This window comes from Aquila chrysaetos, chromosome 21 (assembly GCF_900496995.4).
Source record: "Aquila chrysaetos chrysaetos chromosome 21, bAquChr1.4, whole genome shotgun sequence".
Taxonomy (NCBI): domain Eukaryota; kingdom Metazoa; phylum Chordata; class Aves; order Accipitriformes; family Accipitridae; genus Aquila; species Aquila chrysaetos.
This window is the reverse complement of record NC_044024.1, coordinates 11,267,962-11,288,611: the sequence shown is the minus strand read 5'-3', so window position 1 is coordinate 11,288,611 and position 20,650 is coordinate 11,267,962. Positions and strand designations below refer to the sequence as shown.

The window sequence follows — 20,650 nt, the reverse complement described above, 5'->3', positions numbered from 1 at the left end:
CACAGATTATTTTTCCCCCCAAGGTTAAATCTCCTTGAGGCACATGCCAGGTCTCCTCATCCTTCCACATCACCCATGAAGTACATCCAGGTCCTTGAGTGAAAAAAATCCCATGGATGGGTTTGCCTTTTCCCAAGGGAGAAGCAATCCACACTGCCTTCCCCAGCCACTTCCCTATGTGCACTACAGGGACCTTATCTCCTCCCACAGTATGTAGGGGTTTTGTTTGGGCAGGACCAGGACAGTTAGCAGATCCTTTGGTGTTAACCAGCCAAGTGGCTTCTGCTAAATTTATATCCCAGTGCTTCCATGCCCTGTTGCCCAATGCTCTCAACATAGTCTTTAACAGTCCACTATATCTTTCAATCTTTCCAGAGGCTTGTGGGTGATAGGGGATGTGATGTACCCAGTCAGTGTTGTGTTTCTTGGCCCAGGAGTTTATGAGGTTATTTTGGAACTGAGTTCCATTGTCTGATTTAATTCTTTCTGGGGTATCTTGTCACCACAAAATTTTCCTTTCAAGGCCTAAGATGGTGTTTCAGGCAGTGGCATGGTTTACAGGGTGTATTTCTAGCCAACCAGTAGTTGCTTCCATGATGGTGAGCATGTAGCACTTGCCTTGGCATGTTTGTAGCAGTGGTCTAATATAGTCAATTTGCCAGGCCTCACCATATTGAAAAACCAGCCATTGCCCTCTATTCCAGGGAGACTTTACTCATGTGGCTTGCTTGCTTGTGGCATATGTTTCACATTCATGAATGACCTGTGATGGCCTCCATGGTCAGGTCCACCCCTCGATCACGAGCCCATCCATACGTTGCATCGCTCCCTAGATGTCCCTATGTTTTGTGGGCCCATCAAGCTACAAACAGCTCACCCTTATGCTCTCAGTCCAGGTTCACCTCAGCTACTTCAATTTTGACAGCCTTGTCTACCTGTTCACTGTTTTGATGTTCTTCAGTGGCATGGCTTTTGGGCATGTGACCATCTACATGACATATCTTTAAAGCAATGTTTACTACCCTGGCAGTGATGTCCTGCCACAATGCAGCAGCCCAGATGAGTTCACCCCGGTGCTGCCAATTGGTCTTCTTCCTCTGCTGTAGCCACCCCCATAGGGCATTAGCCACTATCCAGGATTAAGTATAAAGACAGAGTACAGGCCACTTTTCTTGTTCAGCAATCTCTAGGGCTAGTTGTATAGCTTTCACTTCTGCACACTAACTTGACTCACCTTCTCCTTCAGTGGCTTCAACAACTTGTGTGGGACTCCACACAGCAGCTTTCCACTTCTGATGGTTCCTACAACACAACAGGATCCATCAGTAAACAAAGCATAATCATCTTCTGATAACTCGTTATATGGTGGTGCCTCTTGGGCACAAGCCACCTCCTCAGGCGATGCTCCAAAATCTCTGCCGTCTGGCCAGTCCATGCTCTCTTTCAGGATTCCTCGGTGATTGGGTTTCCCCAGTCAAGCTCATTGCATGATCAATGCTACCCACTTACTCCATGTAGTGCTGGTTGCATGATGTGTAGAGGGGATGTTTCCTTTGAACATCCAGTATAGCATGGGCAATTGTGGTGCCAAGAGGAGATATGCTTCTGTACCAACAACTTCTGAAGCAACTCGAACCCCCACATATGCTGCTAGTATCTCTTTTTCAGTCGGGGTGTAGTGGGCTTCTGATCCTCGGTACCCCCGGCTCCAAACCCCTAATGGTCAACCTTGAATTTCTGCTGATGTTTTCTGCCAGAGGCTCCAGGTTAGACCATGCTCCCCAGCTGCAGTGTGGAGTACATTTTGCACAGCTGGTCCTGCCTGGACAGGCCCAAGAGCTACGGTACAAGCTCTCTCCTGTTTGATAAGCTCAAAGGCTTATTGTTGCTCAAGGCCCCACTCAAAATAGTTCTTTCGGGTTACTTGATAGAGTTACGCAAGCTGACTATAACCTGGAATATGCATTCTCCAGAATCCCACAAGGCCTAGGAAAGCTAGTGTTTCCTTCTTGTTAGCTGGTGGAGGCATAGTTGCTATCTTGTTGATCACATGCATACGGACATGATGGTGTCCATCCTGCCATTTTATTCCCAAGAACTGAATCTCGTGTGTAGGTCCCTTGATCTTGCTTCTTTTTGTGGCAAAACCAGCTTTCAGAAGAATCGGAATTACTTTTTCCCTTCTCAAACATTCTTTGGCCTTGTTGCCCCACACGATGACATCATCAATGTACTGCAGATGTTCAGGGGCATCACCCTTTTCCAGTACAGTTTTGATTAGTCCATGACAAATGGTAGGCCTGTGCTTCCACCGCTGGGGCAGTCAATTCCAGGTGTATTGGACACCCCTCTACGTGAAAGCAAACTGTGGCCTGCATTCTGCTGCCAAAGGAATTGAAAAAAATGCGTTGGCAATGTCAATTGTAGCATACCACTTGGCTGCTTTTGACTCCAGTTCATATTGGAGTTGAAATGTGTCTGGTACAGCAGCACTAAGTGGTGGAGTGACTTTGTTCAGGCCACGATAGTCTACTGTTAACCTCCACCATCCGTCAGACTTTTGCACTGGCCCTATGGGACTATTAAAAGGTGAGTGAGTCTTGCTGATCATTCCTTGGCTCTCCAGTTGATGAATCAGCTCATGGATGGAAGCCAGGGAGTCTCAGTTGGTGTGGTATTGCTGCCAGTGCACTGTCCTGGTAGCAACTGGCACCTGCTGTTCTTCAAGTCACAGCAATCCTACAATGAAGGGATCTTCCAAGAGGCCAGGCAGGGTAGATAGCTGTTTGATCTTCTCTGTGTTCACAATGGCTACACCAAAAGCCCATCGGTACCCTTTTGGGTCCTTGAAGTACCCTCTCCTGAGGTAGTCTATGGCAAGGATACAAGGGGCCTCTAGGCTGGTCACAATGGTGTGCTTTTGCCACTTGTCCCCTGTTAAGCTTACCTCAGCCTCCAATACAGACAATTTTTGGCATCTCCCTGTCAGTCCAGAGATCCCAATGGGTCCTGTGGCCCTATACGCTGATGCCACCAGCATACACAGTGCACCAGTGTCTACCAAAGCTTTATACTTCTGTGGGTCTAATGTGCCAGGCCATCAAATCCACAGAGTCCAGTAAACCTGGTCATCCCTTTCCACCTCCTGGCCAGAGGCAGGGACCCTCTATTCCTGTTCCTGGTCAGAGTATTCACTGTCTGACCCTTTCCGTGCCAGACCAGAAGACCCCTCACCAGGATCAAAGGAAGTGATTTCAGTCCTTCTATGTCTGGGAGATCACCGATTGCCGCCTTTTGTCTCTACAGCAACTACGCTGACAGTCTTTGTGGGTGACCCCTTCTTAACAGCTGTCTTCCCTCTCGGTTCATGTACATGGGCTTGCAGCTTAAAGGTGGGTTCACCACCCCACTTCCTCATGTCCTCCCCCTGGTCACGCAGGAAGAACCAGAGTCCACCACATGGCACGCTGTGCCTGAGGCTCCCTTTCCCTCTGTCGTGTTGTGGTTTAAGCCCAGATGGCAACAAAGCGGCCGCTTGCTCACTCCTTCCCCCCCCTACCCTCCCTGTGGGATGAAGAATCAGAAAGGAGAAAGAAAAAAATAAAAAGAAGGTAGAATCTCGTGGGTTGAGATAAGGACAGTTTACCGGGACAACACAAGGAGAGAAGTTACAATAATAACAATAGTACTAATAAAAGACTATACAAAATGAGTGATGCACAATGCAATTGCTCACCACCTGCAACCTGACGCTCTGCTACTTCCCCTGCTGTGATACCACCTCCACCCCCAGCCCCAGTTATATACTGAGCATGACATCACATGGTATGGAATATCTCCTTGGCTAGTTTGGGTCAGCTGTCCTGGCTGTGCCCCCTCCCAGCTTCCTGTGAAAATTAACTCTATCCCAACCAAACCCAGGACACCCTCCGACCGGGGCAGGAGAGGACTGACTTCTTGGGGTGCCCCTGACAGCCAAGGCACTGGCCCATAGGGATGAGGAGGGACAGAGATTTTCTTCAAAGTTTCCGAGCCAAGAAGATACTCTCTCCACAGTTGGTGTATCCATATCCAGGCAAATCATTGCCAAGCTGTTAGAATATGAAGCAGGTGAACTCTGAATTGCCTTCCTCCACATGGCCCATGTGCACAGGACATCCTCTGGATCTTTGGAGACCTGCTCATTGTCTAGATCACTGTAGATTACTTCCAGCACCGCTAATTCTCTCAGGTACTGGATGCCTTCATCTGTGGTAGTCCACTTTCCTGAGGAGTTCACAAGATCTTCCTTGAATGGATCTCTTGCCCTCACACTTGAGAGGAGCCATCTCCAGAGACTGCAAATTGCTGCTTCTTTTCCAATTCCTCTCTCAATTCCCTGGTTTCTAGCAAGGGATCCCAGCTGTTGGGCTTCCTTACCTTCTGATTGCTGACTGTCGGTCCCGTTATCCCAGCATTGGAGCAGCCAGGCAGCAATCCACTGACCTGGCTGGCAGCTGTAATCTTTCTGCCTGTCCCAAAGTTCTGATGAGGTCAGAGACCAGGTAGTTTCTGCTTCGTGTCTGAATTCTCTCACTTCTTCCTACAATTTCTTTGCCAGAGGACCAACTTCTTGATCAAGCCCTTCCTCTTCTTCCTCCTCCCTTACTAATTGATGCTATGGACCCAGTGACATCCTTGTCCACTTTCTTTTTCACTACTGGGCAATTTAGTTGTTGTTGTTTGGGTCCCTGTCTCTACTATCATGTCCTTGGATGTAGTTTGCACCCTCATCTCAGTCAAGGTATTCCAAGGTAGCTTGGGTCCCTGTCTTAACCACAGTGCTCTGACAGTACTGAACTCAGTAGGCACAGGCCAAGTCCCAGTACAGTGCTAGAAGCTGCTGGTTTTCATTGGGGTAGGCAAGGCACCCCTCTTATCAGGTGGCACATGAGTTTGCCAGGGTTGCTTGCCTGTTCAGGTGTAAAGCCCCAGGCTATGGGAGGTGACAACTGCCCTAGGCACCTGCCCAAATCCTTCCACACACCCTGCCACCCAGGGACCGGCCACCTCAGGGCACATTTCAGTATTGCCTCACCCAAAAGTTGTCTTCTCTTACACCAGGATGACACCAGATTCCACAAAACCCATAATATGCCAATAGTGTTAATTAGTAGTATTAAACAGCTCACGCAAGGGTGAGCAAGGACTTCAGGAGCCTGCATAATAAAACCACCCACTTTGGGCCTGGGTAGAAAGAGGGAGATGTATTCCCTCATCCTCTCCACAAGATAGCTCCCCCAGCACAGCAAGGCTACCAATGCCAGGGAAAAGCAGAAAGCCATTGTTTGTACTAACATGTTCCCAAGCTCAGTGAAATAAAGAGATAAGCAGCGTAGCCAACAAACTCTGTGATCGGCACAGAAGCTTGCTACTTAATAACTACTATAGCTACAGCACGCTTAATACAATACTGCCGTTGTCTTGAGCCCCACATTGGGCACCAAAAAGGACTGTGGTGGGTTGACCTTGGCTGGATGCCAGGTGCCCACCAAGCCACTCTATCACTCCCCTCCTCAGCAGGATTGGAGGGGGGGGAGAAAATAAGATGGAAAAAAACTCATGGGTCAAGATAAAGGCAGTTTAATAAAGCAAAAGCAAAGCTGCATGTAGAAGCAAGGGAAAACAAAAGATTTATTCTCTACTTCCCATCAGCAGGTGATGTTCAGCCAGTTCCCAGGAAGTAGAGCTTTAAGTGAGCAGAGCGGTTGCTCCAGAAGACAAACATCATAATAACGAATGCCTCCCTCCCACCCCCCGCCAGCCCTTTCTCTTAGCTTTTATTGCTAAGCAGATGTCATATGGTATGAAAACTCTCTTTGCTCAGTTTGGATCAGCTGTCCTGGCTCTGTCCCCCCTGCCAGGATCTTGCCCAACCCCAGCCTACTGGGTGAGGGGGGGGAAATGTCGGAAAGACAGCCTTGATGCTGTGGGAGCACTGCTCAGCAGTAGCCAAAACACTGGTGTTATCAACACCTTTCTAACTACCAATACAAAGCACAGCACTACGAGGGCAGCTAGGGGAAAAATTAACTCCATCTCAGCCAGACCCAATACAACTGTTTATTTAAAAAATTAAAAGAAACTTTTAACAAAATCATGTCGAACAGTGAGGATCTGAAAAGCCAGGCAGCACTGGGGGCATCGTAAAAAGAAATGCTCTACAGGCCCCGACCAACCCAAGGGCTAGATGTGCAGACGAGCACCTCCAAGTGGATTGTAAGACCTTGTTCCACTTCTCTCATCCAAACAGTGGTACTGCTTTGTAAGCAGATGAGGTTGTAAATTGGAAACCTGAATCTCTTGTGCATCCCCACAAGGTGCCCAGGCACCTGGAGGGCTCCGATGATGGTAAGCTTTTAAGAAGTTCCATTTGAGAGCAACCGTGGCTGCAGTCGCAGCTTGGAGGAAGCCACCTGCTTAGCTGCAACATAAAGAGTATGTCACAGCACGAGGTATCTGTGACATACTGCATTTCTTCTTACTCAGAATCCTGCAGAGCTGTCCATTTTTTTTTTCCCTTGTTGCCCTGTAGCAGCACAGAACATCCTCTCTAGCCCAGAAGGAAGGGGGAATGAATACATGTATATCCACAGTCTAAGGAGGGTCACCTTTTGCTGGAACTTGGATCTCACTCCCTACCCCAATCCAAAATGCGAGAACAGGGCTAGCTCTGGAAGGACAGAGCCCTCTATGAGCTAGGACACATGAGGCAATTAATAGATTGCAGGCTGATGATTTGCCTTCTGCATCTGAATGATCTTGCCAAAGCCACCTCTTCCCACATCGTAGTCTGTCCGGTACTCATCTCGCACCTGGGGCACAGCAGTAACACAGATATTAGTACCCTGCACTGTCTGTCTTGTGCTAGGCTTCAGAATCATCATCCCCTCCCTGCTCACTTGGTGGGGAACTGAAGTTCAGATTAGAAGCATTTTGACTCATTTGAAATCTCTTCAAATAATCCACCAAAAAGGTGGTAATGGTGGTGAAAATGACAAATGAGGATATATCTGATGGCTGAAGTCTTTTTAGACAAGAAGCAAAGAAGACCCCAAAATATTTTGATTCAGCTTTGCAGTCCAGCTTTCTGAATTGCCAGGCTTGGCCTCCAGAATGTTGTCTCCCCTCCACCCTCAGAATCTGGAAAGGAACCTCACCTTTGCACTGGGGCAAAATGCTGCGTTATGAGATTGGCCTAGCAGCTATGCTGTCCCCCTCCATTCAAATTCTGCATCATTTTAAGAGTACTAGCTTGGATTAGGGAACATTCTGCTTGCATTGCAGGAAGTTTGGAGTCCTAGACAGAAATGGCCTTAAGTTCTACTTCTAGCTTTTAACGCCAGATATCAGTTACCAAAACAACCTGGGAGTGGCTGAAGTTCATTATCAGGTATTTACAGCCTACACATTGTTCTGCATGAGACAAAACTAGCAAAACAGTACACAGTCTTAAGGGGATCAAATTCAAGGTATGAACTGGTATTGCCCATTACCTGTCCTCCAGTCTTTCCTCTTCCATACTGTCGCCCCTCTTTAAACCCTGCATCCCAGTCAGTTCGAATGATGCGGTCATCTAGTCGTGTGCCATTGATAAATCGCATTGCGTGTTCAGCGTCTGCTCTTGTGTAGTATCTGAAGCATACTATAAGGAGAACTATGTGTGCTATCTTGTTGGGTACAGGGAAAATAAAAAAGAGAACTATTTTATTTGAGAATCAGAAAACCCCTGCCTTCCAGCCTTTTCTACTCTTCCTGCTTTTCTCCATGGGATCAAAAACTGCTTATATAAATCCAAGCTAAACCAGCTCCCACTCAGAAAGGATTCTGAACTTTAATGTTAGTACCTGCACAGACAAGAAGTAGCTTTGGATCACTTATTTCACAAGCAGATGAAACAAACACATTAAAGCCTTGCTAAGGGCAAGAAATCTGTAATATGCCTTTTTATACTACATGAACTTGACTGAATTTGAACAAGAGGGGCAGGCCTCACAGGAGAGTTTGCAAAGACAGCTCACAGTACAACTTGTACAAGCGTGTACCCTGTGCTTGGGAATACCGCCATGGCTTATTCTGCTACTTCACTCAGGTGTAAAGTTAAGGTAAGAAAGTGAACATGTGCTCTGGCCACAATTGTAACAGTTCTCATTTTGGCCCTAAAATAATTAAAGAAATGAACAAATTAAAGCAGCTCTCTGCCACCTCCAGAAAGTACAGCAGTGGTAGCACTTTTCACCCATGGCACCGCTGTACAGTCTGTCTCTCAGTTAAGGTGGTGGGGAAGTAGCAAGGTTGGAAGGGAAGCACCTGGTAGAAAGCACTTGACTGTCACTCCTTTTCAGGTTTTCAACAGCAGTACGACTCAGCTTGCTGTGCAAAGATGAACTAAAAGTGGCAACCACATACGGGCTGACAGTGGCAGGGAACCAGAAAGGATACTCGACAAAGCAAAAGCCACAGGGGGTTTTCTTGATCTTGTCCAACCCCATGACAATCCTCTTGACGTCTCCGCATTTGGAGAAGAGCTCCTGGATCTGCTCCTCGGTGGTGTAGAAGGACAGGTTGCCAACATACAGCGTAGAGGAAATTTTCAGGGATTTCTCCTGCAGCTGCCTGCTACCCTGAGGGCAGAGGGAGCACGCAGCAGGGTGAGCACGCCTGCCGCCCCGCTTCCGTCGCCAGGCCCCGGCGGGGACCTCCCGCCGCCCCGGAGATGCGGTGCCCTCCCGCTCACCGGCTCCTCGCACGGCCTTGCCCCGGCAACAGCCCTCCTCCTCAGGCGCTGCTCCAGCCCCCTCCCCCACCCCGCCCCGGCCGGGCTCCGCGGCCTCGGGCCCCGCCGCCCTCACCCCCGCGCCTCGGGCCCGGCCGCCGGGCGCACCCGGAAGTGCTGGTCGCGGTACTGGCTGATCTCGCAGTAGGAGTCGCTGTTGAGCCCGCTCAGCGTGGTGTGAAGCAGCCCCGACATCTCGCCTGCGCCCGGCCGGGCCCTGCTCCCGGGATCCTTCCAGAAGCGCCGCGGCGCCCACCGGACGGCAAGCGGGGCAAACGATCCGCCGCACCGCCCGACTGGCCCCGGCGCCTGTCGCTCGGGGCGGGGAGGCGGGACGATAGCGCCGGACAGCCAATCGACGCGGGGAGCCGCCGGGAGCGCAGGGTTCGGCGCGGCCGTGGCGCCGGGCCCAGCATGCTTCGCGGCGGTGCGCGCGCGGTGCTGTCGACGCGCATGCGCAGCGGCGCCTTTCCCTCCCTGCCGGTCTCGTCGCGGTGTGTAGGCGGGGCTGTGGCGGCCATGGTGGGGGCGCGGCTGGCGGCGGTGGAAGGTACCGCCTGCCGCGGGCGAGGGCTCCTTTTCCCATAAGCGCCTGGGATCCGCCGCCTGCTGCTGGCTGTATCTCATGCCTTCCTCTCGTCCTGTCTTACAGGGCTTGTGCGGGAGCTGCTGAAGGAGGAGGCTCCGTCCCGCATCGCCGCCCTCACCGAGGAGCTCTTCCAGGCGGCGGGGAGCATCTCTGAGGACGATGGGAGCGCGGCTGAGGTAGAGCGCCAGCCTCCCGGCCCGGCGCCCGTCTCCAGCCCGTCTGAAGAAACGGGGCTTTCGTGTGCTGCACTCCACAGGGCCGCGCTCGCCCAGGTTGGCGGCTGCAGTTCCTGCAGCTCTCTGAGAGACGTGCTCTTGCTTCCCGTCTTCTGCAGTGAAGCTAAACGTTTACCTCTAGTGCTATTGGAATGTAAAGAAAACAGTTTATTTTTTCATCTTTTAACCCAATAGCGTGAAAGTCCAAAATAAAGTGGAAAATCTTACATTTTAAAAGTCAGTGCAAAATGTTGATCCTAAATGTAGAAGTGTGCATCATAATGGGAAGAGTTACTGGTATCTTAGTGATGTTAAGGTTTTTATTATTTCAATTTTCTAGTATCTAATTCTAATGTCAAGTAAATATGCAAGCATAGGGTGCTGATGCATTAAGAGTTTGGTACTGGGTCAGAGAAGAGGTCCTTCTCATCCTGTACATGGATTCCAATAATGACAGTAGATACTTGAGGAAGAAGAAAACAAGCATGTAATTTTAACTGCCTGGTAAACTCAGTGCATAATATTAGAGTGGGAAGTACTCATTTTCATACGTTATGAAAGTCAATTAGGTTGTTGTTTATAATGTTTTTAATTTTAGTTTTTTTCCTTCTGTGTATTTCTTCTAGAGGAGTACTCAAAAAGTAGTAAACGTCTACTCTAAAAGGCCTTTTTCAAAAAAAGGTCTGATGAGTAATACATTAATCTGGAATAAAAACAAGACCAGCTGAGATATTGTACAACCTTTTCCTCCAAAATTACATTTTGAAGAGGTATTTAACACATAGTGATTATCATCTAAGGAAGACTAATTTTGAAAGTTGTAAATTTGAGACAAGGAGCAAGATAGGTTAGCAAGTGTCACAACAGGAAGTATGCTTAGTGCAGTCTGTAAAGAAATACAGGAGCATAAAACTGGTATCCTTCAGTTCTTCCTGAATCAGTTGGGCTAAAATATTTCTAAAGAAAGGAGAAATCATTAATTTGTAATTGATCTTTTCAATAAAAGGGGCTATAAAATGTCTCCCTAGTTAGGCAAGAGCATATCTGTAGGCAAGATCTGCCATGGAAACTAGGATTTGAAGTAATGGAAAGTGCAACCCTTAAAGGTGGTTTGTTAAGGGAGCGTATTGCCTTTATGTAGGACTGCATTATCTTTTCAGCAAGTGTATATAGTCAGTAGCCTTTGTTCTTTGTTGCTAATATCAGAAGTTTCCTGATGTAGGTATTTAAAGTAATTGAGCTATTTAGTTTTCTTTTTGATAGGCAAAAGCCTATTTTGAAGCCTTACTATAGATATGTTTTCAAACTTGATACAATTCTTACAGCTCTTTTCCAATCCCTTCAAATTTTTCAACATCTGTTTAAAATGTACATAATGTATTCTGAAGGCTGCCAGTGAATCGGTTGTATTTTGGATATGGTGATGCGCTGTTGCACAAATTTTGTATCTGAGTGTTTGTGAGAAAACTTCATCCCAGATGGGTAGAGTAAGTGAGGTCACGTTTTGCTAAGTTTGGAAAAGGACTTGATGGAAGCATAGGTTAGGACATTTCAGTAATATGACAGATAATGGGATTTGTTTAGGAACGTATTTGAATGTTTTTTAAGTCCACCACTTCACTTGCAGAATTTGCTATTATGCATAATTTCAAATTGGAGCTGAAGGCACTGATGGATGGTATGACACATGTGCAATTGGTCATATGATTAATTAGTTTTTTTTAGCTTCAGGTCTTGTCAGCCTTAGATTGACACAGTCATGTTCTTTATTAACTTGCTTCATCATAGAAGTGCTCTCATGGTTTTAGAAGATGTGAAATAGTCTTTATAAGACTGAATATATCTTATGAAATATACTCACGAAAAGAGTATGTGCTTCCTGCCAGCTGCTTATAATTCTTCTGAAATGATGGATCTATAGAAAGGAATGATCCATACTTTTAGCTGAAGAAATGCGATGTGGTCCATTCAGCATGCCTGTTTTCAGGTCACTATCCCAGATCTCCCTGTGGGATCATATAACAGTTTCATGGAAAACTCACTCCTTTGACTCCAGTGTAAAAGGAAGTTGCACAAATATGTGGACAGGTCATTACTGTGATACACATGAAAGACGGTTCCTTTTCCAGAAGTAAATTTCAATGCGACCCAAATCCAGGACAAAATTAAATCTAATGGAATTCTCCTGCTCAGGTTGAAGAGGGTGCAGTAAGCCTGTGGAACTGGGCTGTGACCAAACACACAGGTTCCGTTGTCAATGATGAGCAAAGAGCTAAACGTACGTATGTGTTCTGTACCTTCCTAAATGTGTTGTGTGCTGTAGCACGAAAAGGAAAAACTCTCTGCTGACAGGCATATACATAGTGCTGTAGATTTGTTTGGATCTTTGTAGATGGGGTGCAGACAGAGGAAAATATACAGCTGGGCTTGTATAAACAGTTCAGGAAGGAGCATCCTGGTGTAACAGTGGTCTCCTTGTGACACAGAATCACTGTAGGCGTTATTATCACTCCCCCTTTCCGTGCCAGAGCATCAGTAAAGAGGTGATGTGACCAAAGGAAGCTGTAATTTGCTTTCTAATGCTATGGTTTTAATCTAGAAATGTGTGGAAATAACATAGATGTAAATTTTAGACTGTTGGTCACTTAATTTATATCAAGTGAGATAGTTACATTAAAGGAAACAGTCTCATCAATGTTTTCATACAGAAAAACTCTAAATCCTCTTTTTACTTCCCTGCTTTAGCCAGGTACACAGCTAGTGGGTTTGCTTGGAGCCAAAAGCAGAAGTGAGCTTTTGGTCTTTTCCCTCAACCTGTTCTTTATGTGGTTCTGCAGGATTGCAATATCTGGCCTACATTTTTTGTCTTGAGGAATTATAGTCAAAATTATGTATAATCTGCATCATATAAATTATATCAGGTAAAGGGAAAAGGGTAAGTTTACAGAAAATAAGTAGTAATTGTAGAGTGTAATGTTCTCAGATCTTGTATCACAGCTGAAGGGCCAGGGAGAGGCTATTTTAAATACATTAAGTGGTGTCTTTCCCATCCCTGATGTATAAGGAAGGCCTGAAAATATTTTTGCTTTTTACTTTGAAAATGTAAAGATTATTAAACTTCATTTCCCTGTTTTGCTGAAGGCTATTTTGAGGCTCTCAAGACATGTTACTGTAAGCACCTGCAATGTAATTAAGTCTTTGAATACCATGTATTTAACTTAAACTCTCTCTAAAGTGTTTAATAGGTATTTTGATGAGAGTATCTTATATTTTCTTACTGCCTGAAAAGCAGTTTTAAGCAGCTTGGCTAAAATTCAGACTGCTTTGACTCCTGAAGTTGTCAAATTTTTCTCTCTTATAATTTAAAATGGCAAGCAGTCTTTCAGATATGTCAGGGTCTGACTTTCTTAAAAAAAAAAAAAAAAAAGAAAAGGGAACTTAGGAATGTCTGCACTGTTTTCTTGCAGTACGGTTTGTTGCTTGCAGACTGGTGTGCCTTTGTGAAGGCAGTGATCCTTCGGAGGGAACTATTCGAAGACAGATTTTGGTAAGGCTAATGGTGGGTGAGCAATGAAGTACAGTTGATCACCAAGGGAAACCTTTAAACTCGTTGCTTTGGAAAGGGAGTGAAATATACCTGTAGTTCTGGGGAATACACACGCTGAAGGGGGACCTGTATTATCACAGGGATACCTTGCTCAGCCAGTGCAGTTAGGAATTCCCAGACAGTGCAGTAAGCATCACATCTTTGTCATATGGTAAAATGTTATATGAGGAGCATATTCATTTATTTCAGTATCTTACATTATTATCTAGTAGAGCACCGTAAGTCTTAGGCTGCAACTAAGTGTTAAGGACTTCAGACATGAGAGGTGCTTGTCAGAAATTGAAGAGCTGAAATACCCCTCCCCTACATTAGATATGTGCATCAAAGAGATGAGCTCGAACATTGCCTTTCTTGAAAGTGACTATATTTTCACGAAAAACTTTCATTTTCTCCTTCAGATGTCTATGAAAACTGGGAAAGGATGGATAGATATTGGAAAAGCTGATCTTGCTGATGGATTTCTAGAGATTGCCATGAGTGTAAGTTCTTTTCCAGTTCTAATTTCTTATAAACACACCTATTTGTAAGTTCCATGGGCGATGCCTATGCTTTGTTTTCCAGAGTATAGAAAAACTGTATGCGAAGTTACTTAAAGGGAGCGATGGTGAAGCAGATATCCATGTGCACAAAGCTGATGTGGAGAAGAACCTCTTCAAAGTACTCTCTTATCAGGCTGAATCAGTATGTGTTCTTCCCAGTTTACCTTATAAGTCACTGAGGGTGTAGAGGGAAACTCTGACCCAGTTGTTAGATGTATGAATGCTTGGCATTGAGGACTTGCTGAAGGATATATTTTCTTTGCTTAGATGTAAGATAGTAGATCTCGTGTTTGCATTCAGTGTTGCAATCATTTAATGATTTTTAATTTGCCTAATTTATCACAGTCATTTCTGCTGTGGTGTTTATATCTTCTAGTTCAGATTTGTTGCTCTATGATTTGGCTAGCATGGCTGTTTATAAAACAAACAGCTGCCTTTCTGAATCATAAATGTGTCAGTTCCAAAGGTGTCCTGTGCTTCACTGAAGAAGGGCGATAGGGCTAGTGTAGAGCCTAGGTCCCCCAAACTGCATTCATGTAACAGGTACACAGTACGACTAGTCACTTTGGAATGCTCATCATACTGCACTAGTATTTGCAGCTAGGGTGGTTGAAAGTATATGAAGGTAGTATTTGTCATGGCTGCAGATGGCCCAGGTTTGTATCTAACAAGTAGATATTATAAGCCACATGTGTAAAGTCTTCTGGGACTTAAAACTTTCATGACTCTGCAAATTCATGAACATCATCAAAGCTATTAATATTATATGCTGTCAGACAAAGATCTTTCTATACATGAATACCCTCTCTTCCATGGCTTCATACATGCTGCTTTCCACATATAAAGGCTTTAAACAGTGGGAGAATCAGTATGAAATTACAAGATCTGGAAATAGTGAGTTCCATGACATTTGATATTTTCTTTAAAGTCTCAACCTCTGGCATCATACAATGAAGTAAAAGACATGGTGATAATTACAAAAAAAAAATCCTAGCACAATATGAAAGAAGTCTGAAAAAGTGCTAAAAGCTTTCTAGGGGATCAGCAACACCAATTACAATAATTTGAAGTATGTAATTTAGAAATTCTAAGTTTTGTGAGGCATTAGTGTGCCTGACTGAAGTTTCTGAGTACTTTATCAATGCTATGGACTATTACAGACATATGACTATAAATATGAGAAAATGTAGTTGCCTGTATTTGTTGATAACACCACTGATCTCAGTATCTGGAAGGGGAGTGCTATCTCCAAAATTCTCAAGAGCTTCCCTGAAGAGGCCGAAGCAGTGGCCAAAATTTTTAATTTGATCATGGAGACAAGAGGACCTTAAATTATTGGAGAGGAGGTTTAAGATTTGCTGAACTGTTGTATCATCTTAACATCTGAATTAACTTGTCCCATGCATCTGGCCTTTTCACACTACCTAAGGACTGCAGTGTTTTTCTGGATGTCTTTATCATCTGGCAATATATAGAAATACACAGAATTATTGTAGCAGTGTAAGGACAGATATCTAATCCCAAACCTAGCTTTACTGAGTGTGAAAAACCCAAGTCCTCTTTTGGAGAATCAGTCTTTTAATGAATTTTAAAGCAAGTTGCTCAGTAACAGTTTGTTGGCATGCTCTACTGCTTTCTTAGGCAGTTGCTCAAGGGGATTTTCAGAAAGCAGTGATGTGTGTGCAGCGCTGCAAAGATATGTTGATGAAATTGCCAAAAGAGGTAAGTGAAGTCATCCCTTCTTTATCATTCCAAACTTTGAAAATCTGCTTTCCTCTCTCTATGTTAAAGAATGACATATGCCGTGAAACATTTTGAAAAGTACTCTGAGCTGTGTATCTCTTCTGTGCTTGGTTGCTTCTTTGAGATTTTCTTACTAAAAATTTTGCATGAAAACAGCATTTTTTTTCTTCAAAGTTCGGGTTTTTTTTTCTTGTTTCTCATAGTTTATCATTTGAAATAGAATGATAAACTCTTCTTAAAGAATGAGCAAAGACAAACCAGCAAGCAAGGCAAAAAGATTTCTAAATTGAATATGCCACCTGCTCTTCTACAGAACCAGCTACGTATTACATCTTAATCTTGTATATTGCTGCTTCAGTTGTACTCGTGAACTTTTGTCTGGAGACAGATGGGACAAGAGAAGAGCTGACTTACTAAGTTTTTGATACGCCAGTCTATCACTACCCTCAGTACTAATCTTCATCTTCATGAAGCTGTAGAGCTATGAATGGAGGCTTCCCACTGCACTAAACTGTGTTTTTTGTAGTTCTTGTGTCACAGAACAATGTCCAGAGAAACTCTAGCATATGCAGGCTAGTACTTTGTTTGCAAAGATAAAAGTCTAATATGTTTATATCAGAATAAACTTCCCTACATTTATTTTAATTTGCTTACTTTAATGTTTTCCCAATATTTAGGAAACATTTTGTTCCTGTCTCTGTGGTACAGGTGATAAAATTCAAAGGGGTTGATGTGAATTCTGAAAGGGAAATACGGGAAATATTGTTGGAGTTTAATTGGGTTTTTAACCAATTAAACTCCAACCAATTTTAAATTGGTTTTTATGATCTGCAGGCCTTGTTCAGTGTATCTGAGTGCCTAAGTCAGTTGCAGGGGTCTAGCTTTGATTTGAATCATAAGAGCAGAACTGCTCACTGTGAATTGTTGAGAATGCTCACTGGGATCTTTGCATTACTGTTCCTCATTTCATTTTTAATGAATTTCATGCTTTCTGCTTAAAGTCCTCCATTAAATAATATTAAACTTCTCACGATGAATACTCTTCACAAACCAGGAGCACTGACGCAGACAAGGAACAGATTTCTGATCATGAGAGATACAATTTACTTCTGGTTTAAAGAGTGGTATTCAAACAGTGAGAAAAAAGGAAAGAGCTAGTGATTGCTGAGTGACTTTGAAACTTTTGGACCACTAGGTAGCCGTCAGTCCTTAACTATTCCAGGCTCCCATTGTACTAGAGAGAACTTGCAGAGTATCACAAGGAGATGTTGCATTAGGGTAATGTATGGTACCACAGATCAGCTGGAGAGGATTTGCAGCTTGTGGATCATCAGTGGTCTATGGACCATAACTGGGAACTCTTGCTGTACAGGGTGGAATGCCAGAATTGTTCCTAACACTTGTTGTTCAGAGAGGTGCCAGGTATATGGGGATATTTAGTGTTATGCTTGATTCCTGGAACACAGTCATTCACTGAAATATTATTATAGTTATCCTTTGAAATACTTCTTTTCCAAGTGTGCAAGTAAATGACTAGGGTATGCCACAGTATGCCTACAGCATTACGCTAAACACTTTGCATGAAACCCTCTCAATACAGTAAACTTTCTGTTCTGGAAAGAAAATGTTCACAAAGGAACTTATGAAAAATAAGGGTTTCACATCTGAGAGTGATCGTTTTTTTGGTTCATGCATACTGAATCTGTGCTGCTGTCTCTGGATTGCAATGAGATCAACAGTAAATTTGAAGCAAGATGTTGTGCTACCTCTCTCATTCTTGCCTAAGGATTTGAAATCTCTAGTTGCTTGCAAGAAACATCATCTGTACTTGGAAAAGAAAGCTACTGCAGAGGCAGAATGGATGTAAATATTGGCAGCCTGTTAGCATATAAAATTACTTTTCTGTCTCTTTGGATGACATATGACAGCTGCAAATCATTTCAAAGGAAAGACAAGTTGTTATGAACAGACATTGTCAGGGCTGACTGATAAAGCAGAAAGCAACAGTGCTCTGAATAACCAAGCATTCAAAAACAGTTTTCTCCTAAAATTTGTAATGTGGGTGATCCTTTTTCTAACCTCAAAAGAGGCATGCTGGGAAGAAGCCTACTGTGGAAGACGTAGAGTTCTCATCACTTAACTATGTAAAATTTTTTTGTCATTTTAAAAAATGAAGTTGTAATGTTCCAGTTTTTCTTCTCAAGTTTTAGTTTTTATTGTTTACTTGACACAGTTCTAGTGCTTTCAGCATGATTTCTTAAAGAACTGTTCTAGCTTATGTGTTTCAAGAATCCTGCTGTTTTGCATGTCCTGGACTGGTTAATGATTCTTCACTTTCCCACACAATTATCATTCCATTTGAGTCATGTTCAATATCCCCTTGTATAAGGTCAGAAGTGATAACAGTGGATATATCTTTAAAGTAAAATGCATTTTAAAGAATGTGAGACTGGAGTGCCATAGATCTAATGATGTTTCTACAAGAACGTTATAGAAGCAGAAGTCTTTTATTGTAGACCTGTTACCTGTCAATCCTCTGTTACAATTTTGGAGTGGAAACCTATGAATGGAAGAGGTATGAACAGAGCTCCTTCTGGCTCAGGTAATGTGCAAAGGCTAACAAAATAAAATCCTGCTTTTGAGATGCAAAAATATGTGTGAAGGACAGGGGGGAGCAAGGGAAAGTAGAGGTTTAATTAAAAATGTGAGAACACAAGATTTTAGCTGAACCAAATTAGCTGAGCAGATAGTTAGTGGCTGTCTTACTCTGTTGCCTAGCATTTGTGACTGCTTTCCGCATTGATTTTCATGTCATTAGAATGAAAGTCTCCTTTCCAGGTGCTCGTCAGTTCTCTGCCAAACACTTCTTCCAAAGAGAATATTTTTATGAAGAGGCTGTTCCCAGTTCTTGAGCCATTCATAAATGATAGTCAAGGGATTTGAAAACTTTGGGAAAGAGTATGTGAATTCTGACTGGTTTTAAATGGATTTGTTTTAAACAGTATTTGAATTTCTCATAAAGGAGGTGCTTCGTTGAGAGCAAGTCCTTGACTAATGAAAGACACAAACATCAAGGTGAAAAGGGAGTAATTAGAGATGGTTTGGGTAGGATCCAAATAAATAATGTGGTACTACTAAGGAAGAAAAAATGTAGGCTGTTGGGAAGAGTATCCTCATGCTAAGGTCACAGCCTCAGCTCAAAAAATTTGTTTTTATTTCTTCTTGGGTTTTTTTCTTTTAAATAGTCAGCAAAAAATGAATGGCAACATATGAAAGTCAAAATAGTTATGGTCATATATGTTGTCAAAGAGGATTTGTAGAAATGCTTAGAATTAATTACAGCTGGTGCTTTGGAGATTATTTTATATTTTATTCTTGTGTAAAATTAAATACTGAGTCCTGATGACAAAATTTGAGGAGGAAATAAACCTTTGCAAAGTGCAAATAATTATCTGGAGAAAGAGGTGTAGCTCCATCTAGTGGGTTAATATTTCCCTGTGTTGAGAATATATTAGGTTAGGAAACAAATGCCCGGTTACTGTTTTTCTTTCTAACAGTTCTTCATTCATAGCATGTGCAATTGAATCTGATTTTGTGGAATTACCACTGTGTTTTCTCCTGGGTTGTACTTCGTGCTGTCATTTAACTTTTAGAAAAAGGATGGGGAATCATGACTCCCAGGTTCTGTTTCTGTGATTTGCTGTGATCTTGAAACCCGGTCCTGTATAACTTTTGTGTATGACTATATTATGTGTCAGATGAGAATGAGAACACTTGCTTCTTCAAAACTGCTATGGTTAAAACTGATAAAGCCTACTGAAATGGTTGAATAGAAGATGTTACAGAAGGTGGGTGCAATAGGTTAAAGAAAGTGATTGAGTACAATTTTTAATGTGAGGATTTAAAAAGAAAAAATTTTCTGTTCTCTAGTAAGAGAGACTACTGAGATTAGTTTGTATGATTTATGTGGTTTCTAACTGATTAAGAAGTGGGAAAGGATAGGAATGTTGCACATATCAGAAGACTGGCTGAATTTTTCTCTGTCATCCCATTTAATTCTAACTTTTGCTTATCATTGATAGCCAGAGTTATGACATTGGGAAGATGGATATGAAATATTCTGTTGGCAAAGAAATGCAGGTAAGAAATAGAGACATTGCTGTTTACAAATAAGAGGATTTTGTTAACCTGACTCCACTGTATCATTTGCCTCTGCTGCGCCAAACCTGACCAGTGATTCTTTGGCGTCCTCTTTAGTACTGTCTGCTATGAAGTTTGGCAAAGTTGCAAGTTCAGCTGCTATGAGCATCAGTCTGAGAGTTCAGTCACTGATGGGTGCCCTTAAATCACATTTGGATTGTACTATTTCACAGAAATTAAATTGTAGAAAGTAAGGCTGAAGTAGACCCTGAAAGGCCATCTCTTCTTCCCTTCCTTCTCTTCTTTCAAGGCATCATCAGTTATATCTGTGTCATTTCTGATAGATGTTCATCTGTTTCATTCATAAGCCTATTACTCCTTTTACTACCCACAGTGGATATGGAGAAGATTTTAATATCTTCCTCTTTATATAAATAATTTATATACTTGAAGGCTATTAGCATGTGTGTCTGTGTTTTGGTTTTTTTCTCTCAGTGAAGTTTGTACCTCCTGTTCATTCAATTTCTTTCATTCTGTTTTTTCCAGATCTCTGATTTTCCTTGCTACTCTTCTGTTCTCTGAACTCTAGTTGATTCATGTCCAGTGTGAATTGCAGTGCTGAAGACTGGATATACTTCAGAACTGAGCAATCACTTTATATGTCTGATAGCAGGCAGGCATTCTTTTGACTCAAAGAGCTTTTATTTTTCATGATCTAAACTGTTAAGTCTTTTGTATTCATATGTATGTTCATGTGTGGCTATTTTTTTTCCTGCTCTTTAGATGGCATTTAAACTTCCAGTTTGTTTTTATTTCCAGGCTAAAGTGCTGCGATTGTTAGCTACAGCCTATTTTGAGTGGGATTGCAATCTGTATCTTGACAAGGCATTGAAAGCTGTAAGCTTGGCAAATCAGGTAGTAATGTGTTACTGTATTTATGGTGTGCAGTAGTCAAAACTTGAGCATTTATTAACATAATAATATGGACCACATTAATCACTG

At 43.1% G+C, this 20,650-nt stretch overlaps 2 protein-coding genes across 19 annotated transcripts in view; one reads left to right on the top strand and one right to left on the bottom strand.

Annotated features, from left to right (window-relative positions):
• Positions 1-6,088: 6,088 nt before the first annotated feature.
• LOC115333855 (nuclear cap-binding protein subunit 2) lies at positions 6,089-9,124 on the bottom strand. Its single transcript, XM_029997377.2, has 4 exons — positions 8,924-9,124; positions 8,482-8,663; positions 7,536-7,674; positions 6,089-6,854 (listed from the first exon to the last, which is right to left on the bottom strand). Exons 1-4 carry the CDS (start codon positions 9,008-9,010, stop codon positions 6,756-6,758), a joined length of 507 nt encoding a protein of 168 aa, XP_029853237.1. The 5' UTR covers positions 9,011-9,124; the 3' UTR covers positions 6,089-6,755.
• Positions 9,125-9,145: 21 nt separating this feature from the next.
• Positions 9,146-20,650, top strand: part of TEX11 (testis expressed 11) — a 34,861-nt gene continuing 23,356 nt past the window's right edge. For 13 of the 18 annotated variants that reach the window (XR_003920937.1, XR_003920936.1, XR_003920939.1 and 10 more), the window contains exons 1-10: positions 9,146-9,365; positions 9,468-9,676; positions 11,813-11,897; positions 13,087-13,166; positions 13,625-13,705; positions 13,788-13,907; positions 15,407-15,487; positions 18,025-18,110; positions 19,591-19,648; positions 20,468-20,563. Coding sequence is in view for 14 of the 18 variants with exons in the window: in XM_041118933.1 (XP_040974867.1) it covers positions 9,230-9,365; positions 9,468-9,676; positions 11,813-11,897; positions 13,087-13,166; positions 13,625-13,705; positions 13,788-13,907; positions 15,407-15,487; positions 18,025-18,110; positions 19,591-19,648; positions 20,468-20,563 (1,032 nt within the window). In the remaining 4 variants the exon portion in view is untranslated. Of the gene's footprint in view, positions 9,366-9,467; positions 9,677-11,812; positions 11,898-13,086; positions 13,167-13,624; positions 13,706-13,787; positions 13,908-15,406; positions 15,488-18,024; positions 18,111-19,590; positions 19,649-20,467; positions 20,564-20,650 lie in introns of those variants that run through there. The other 5 variants (XM_029997358.1, XM_029997357.1, XM_029997359.1 and 2 more) reach the window with 5 other exon arrangements.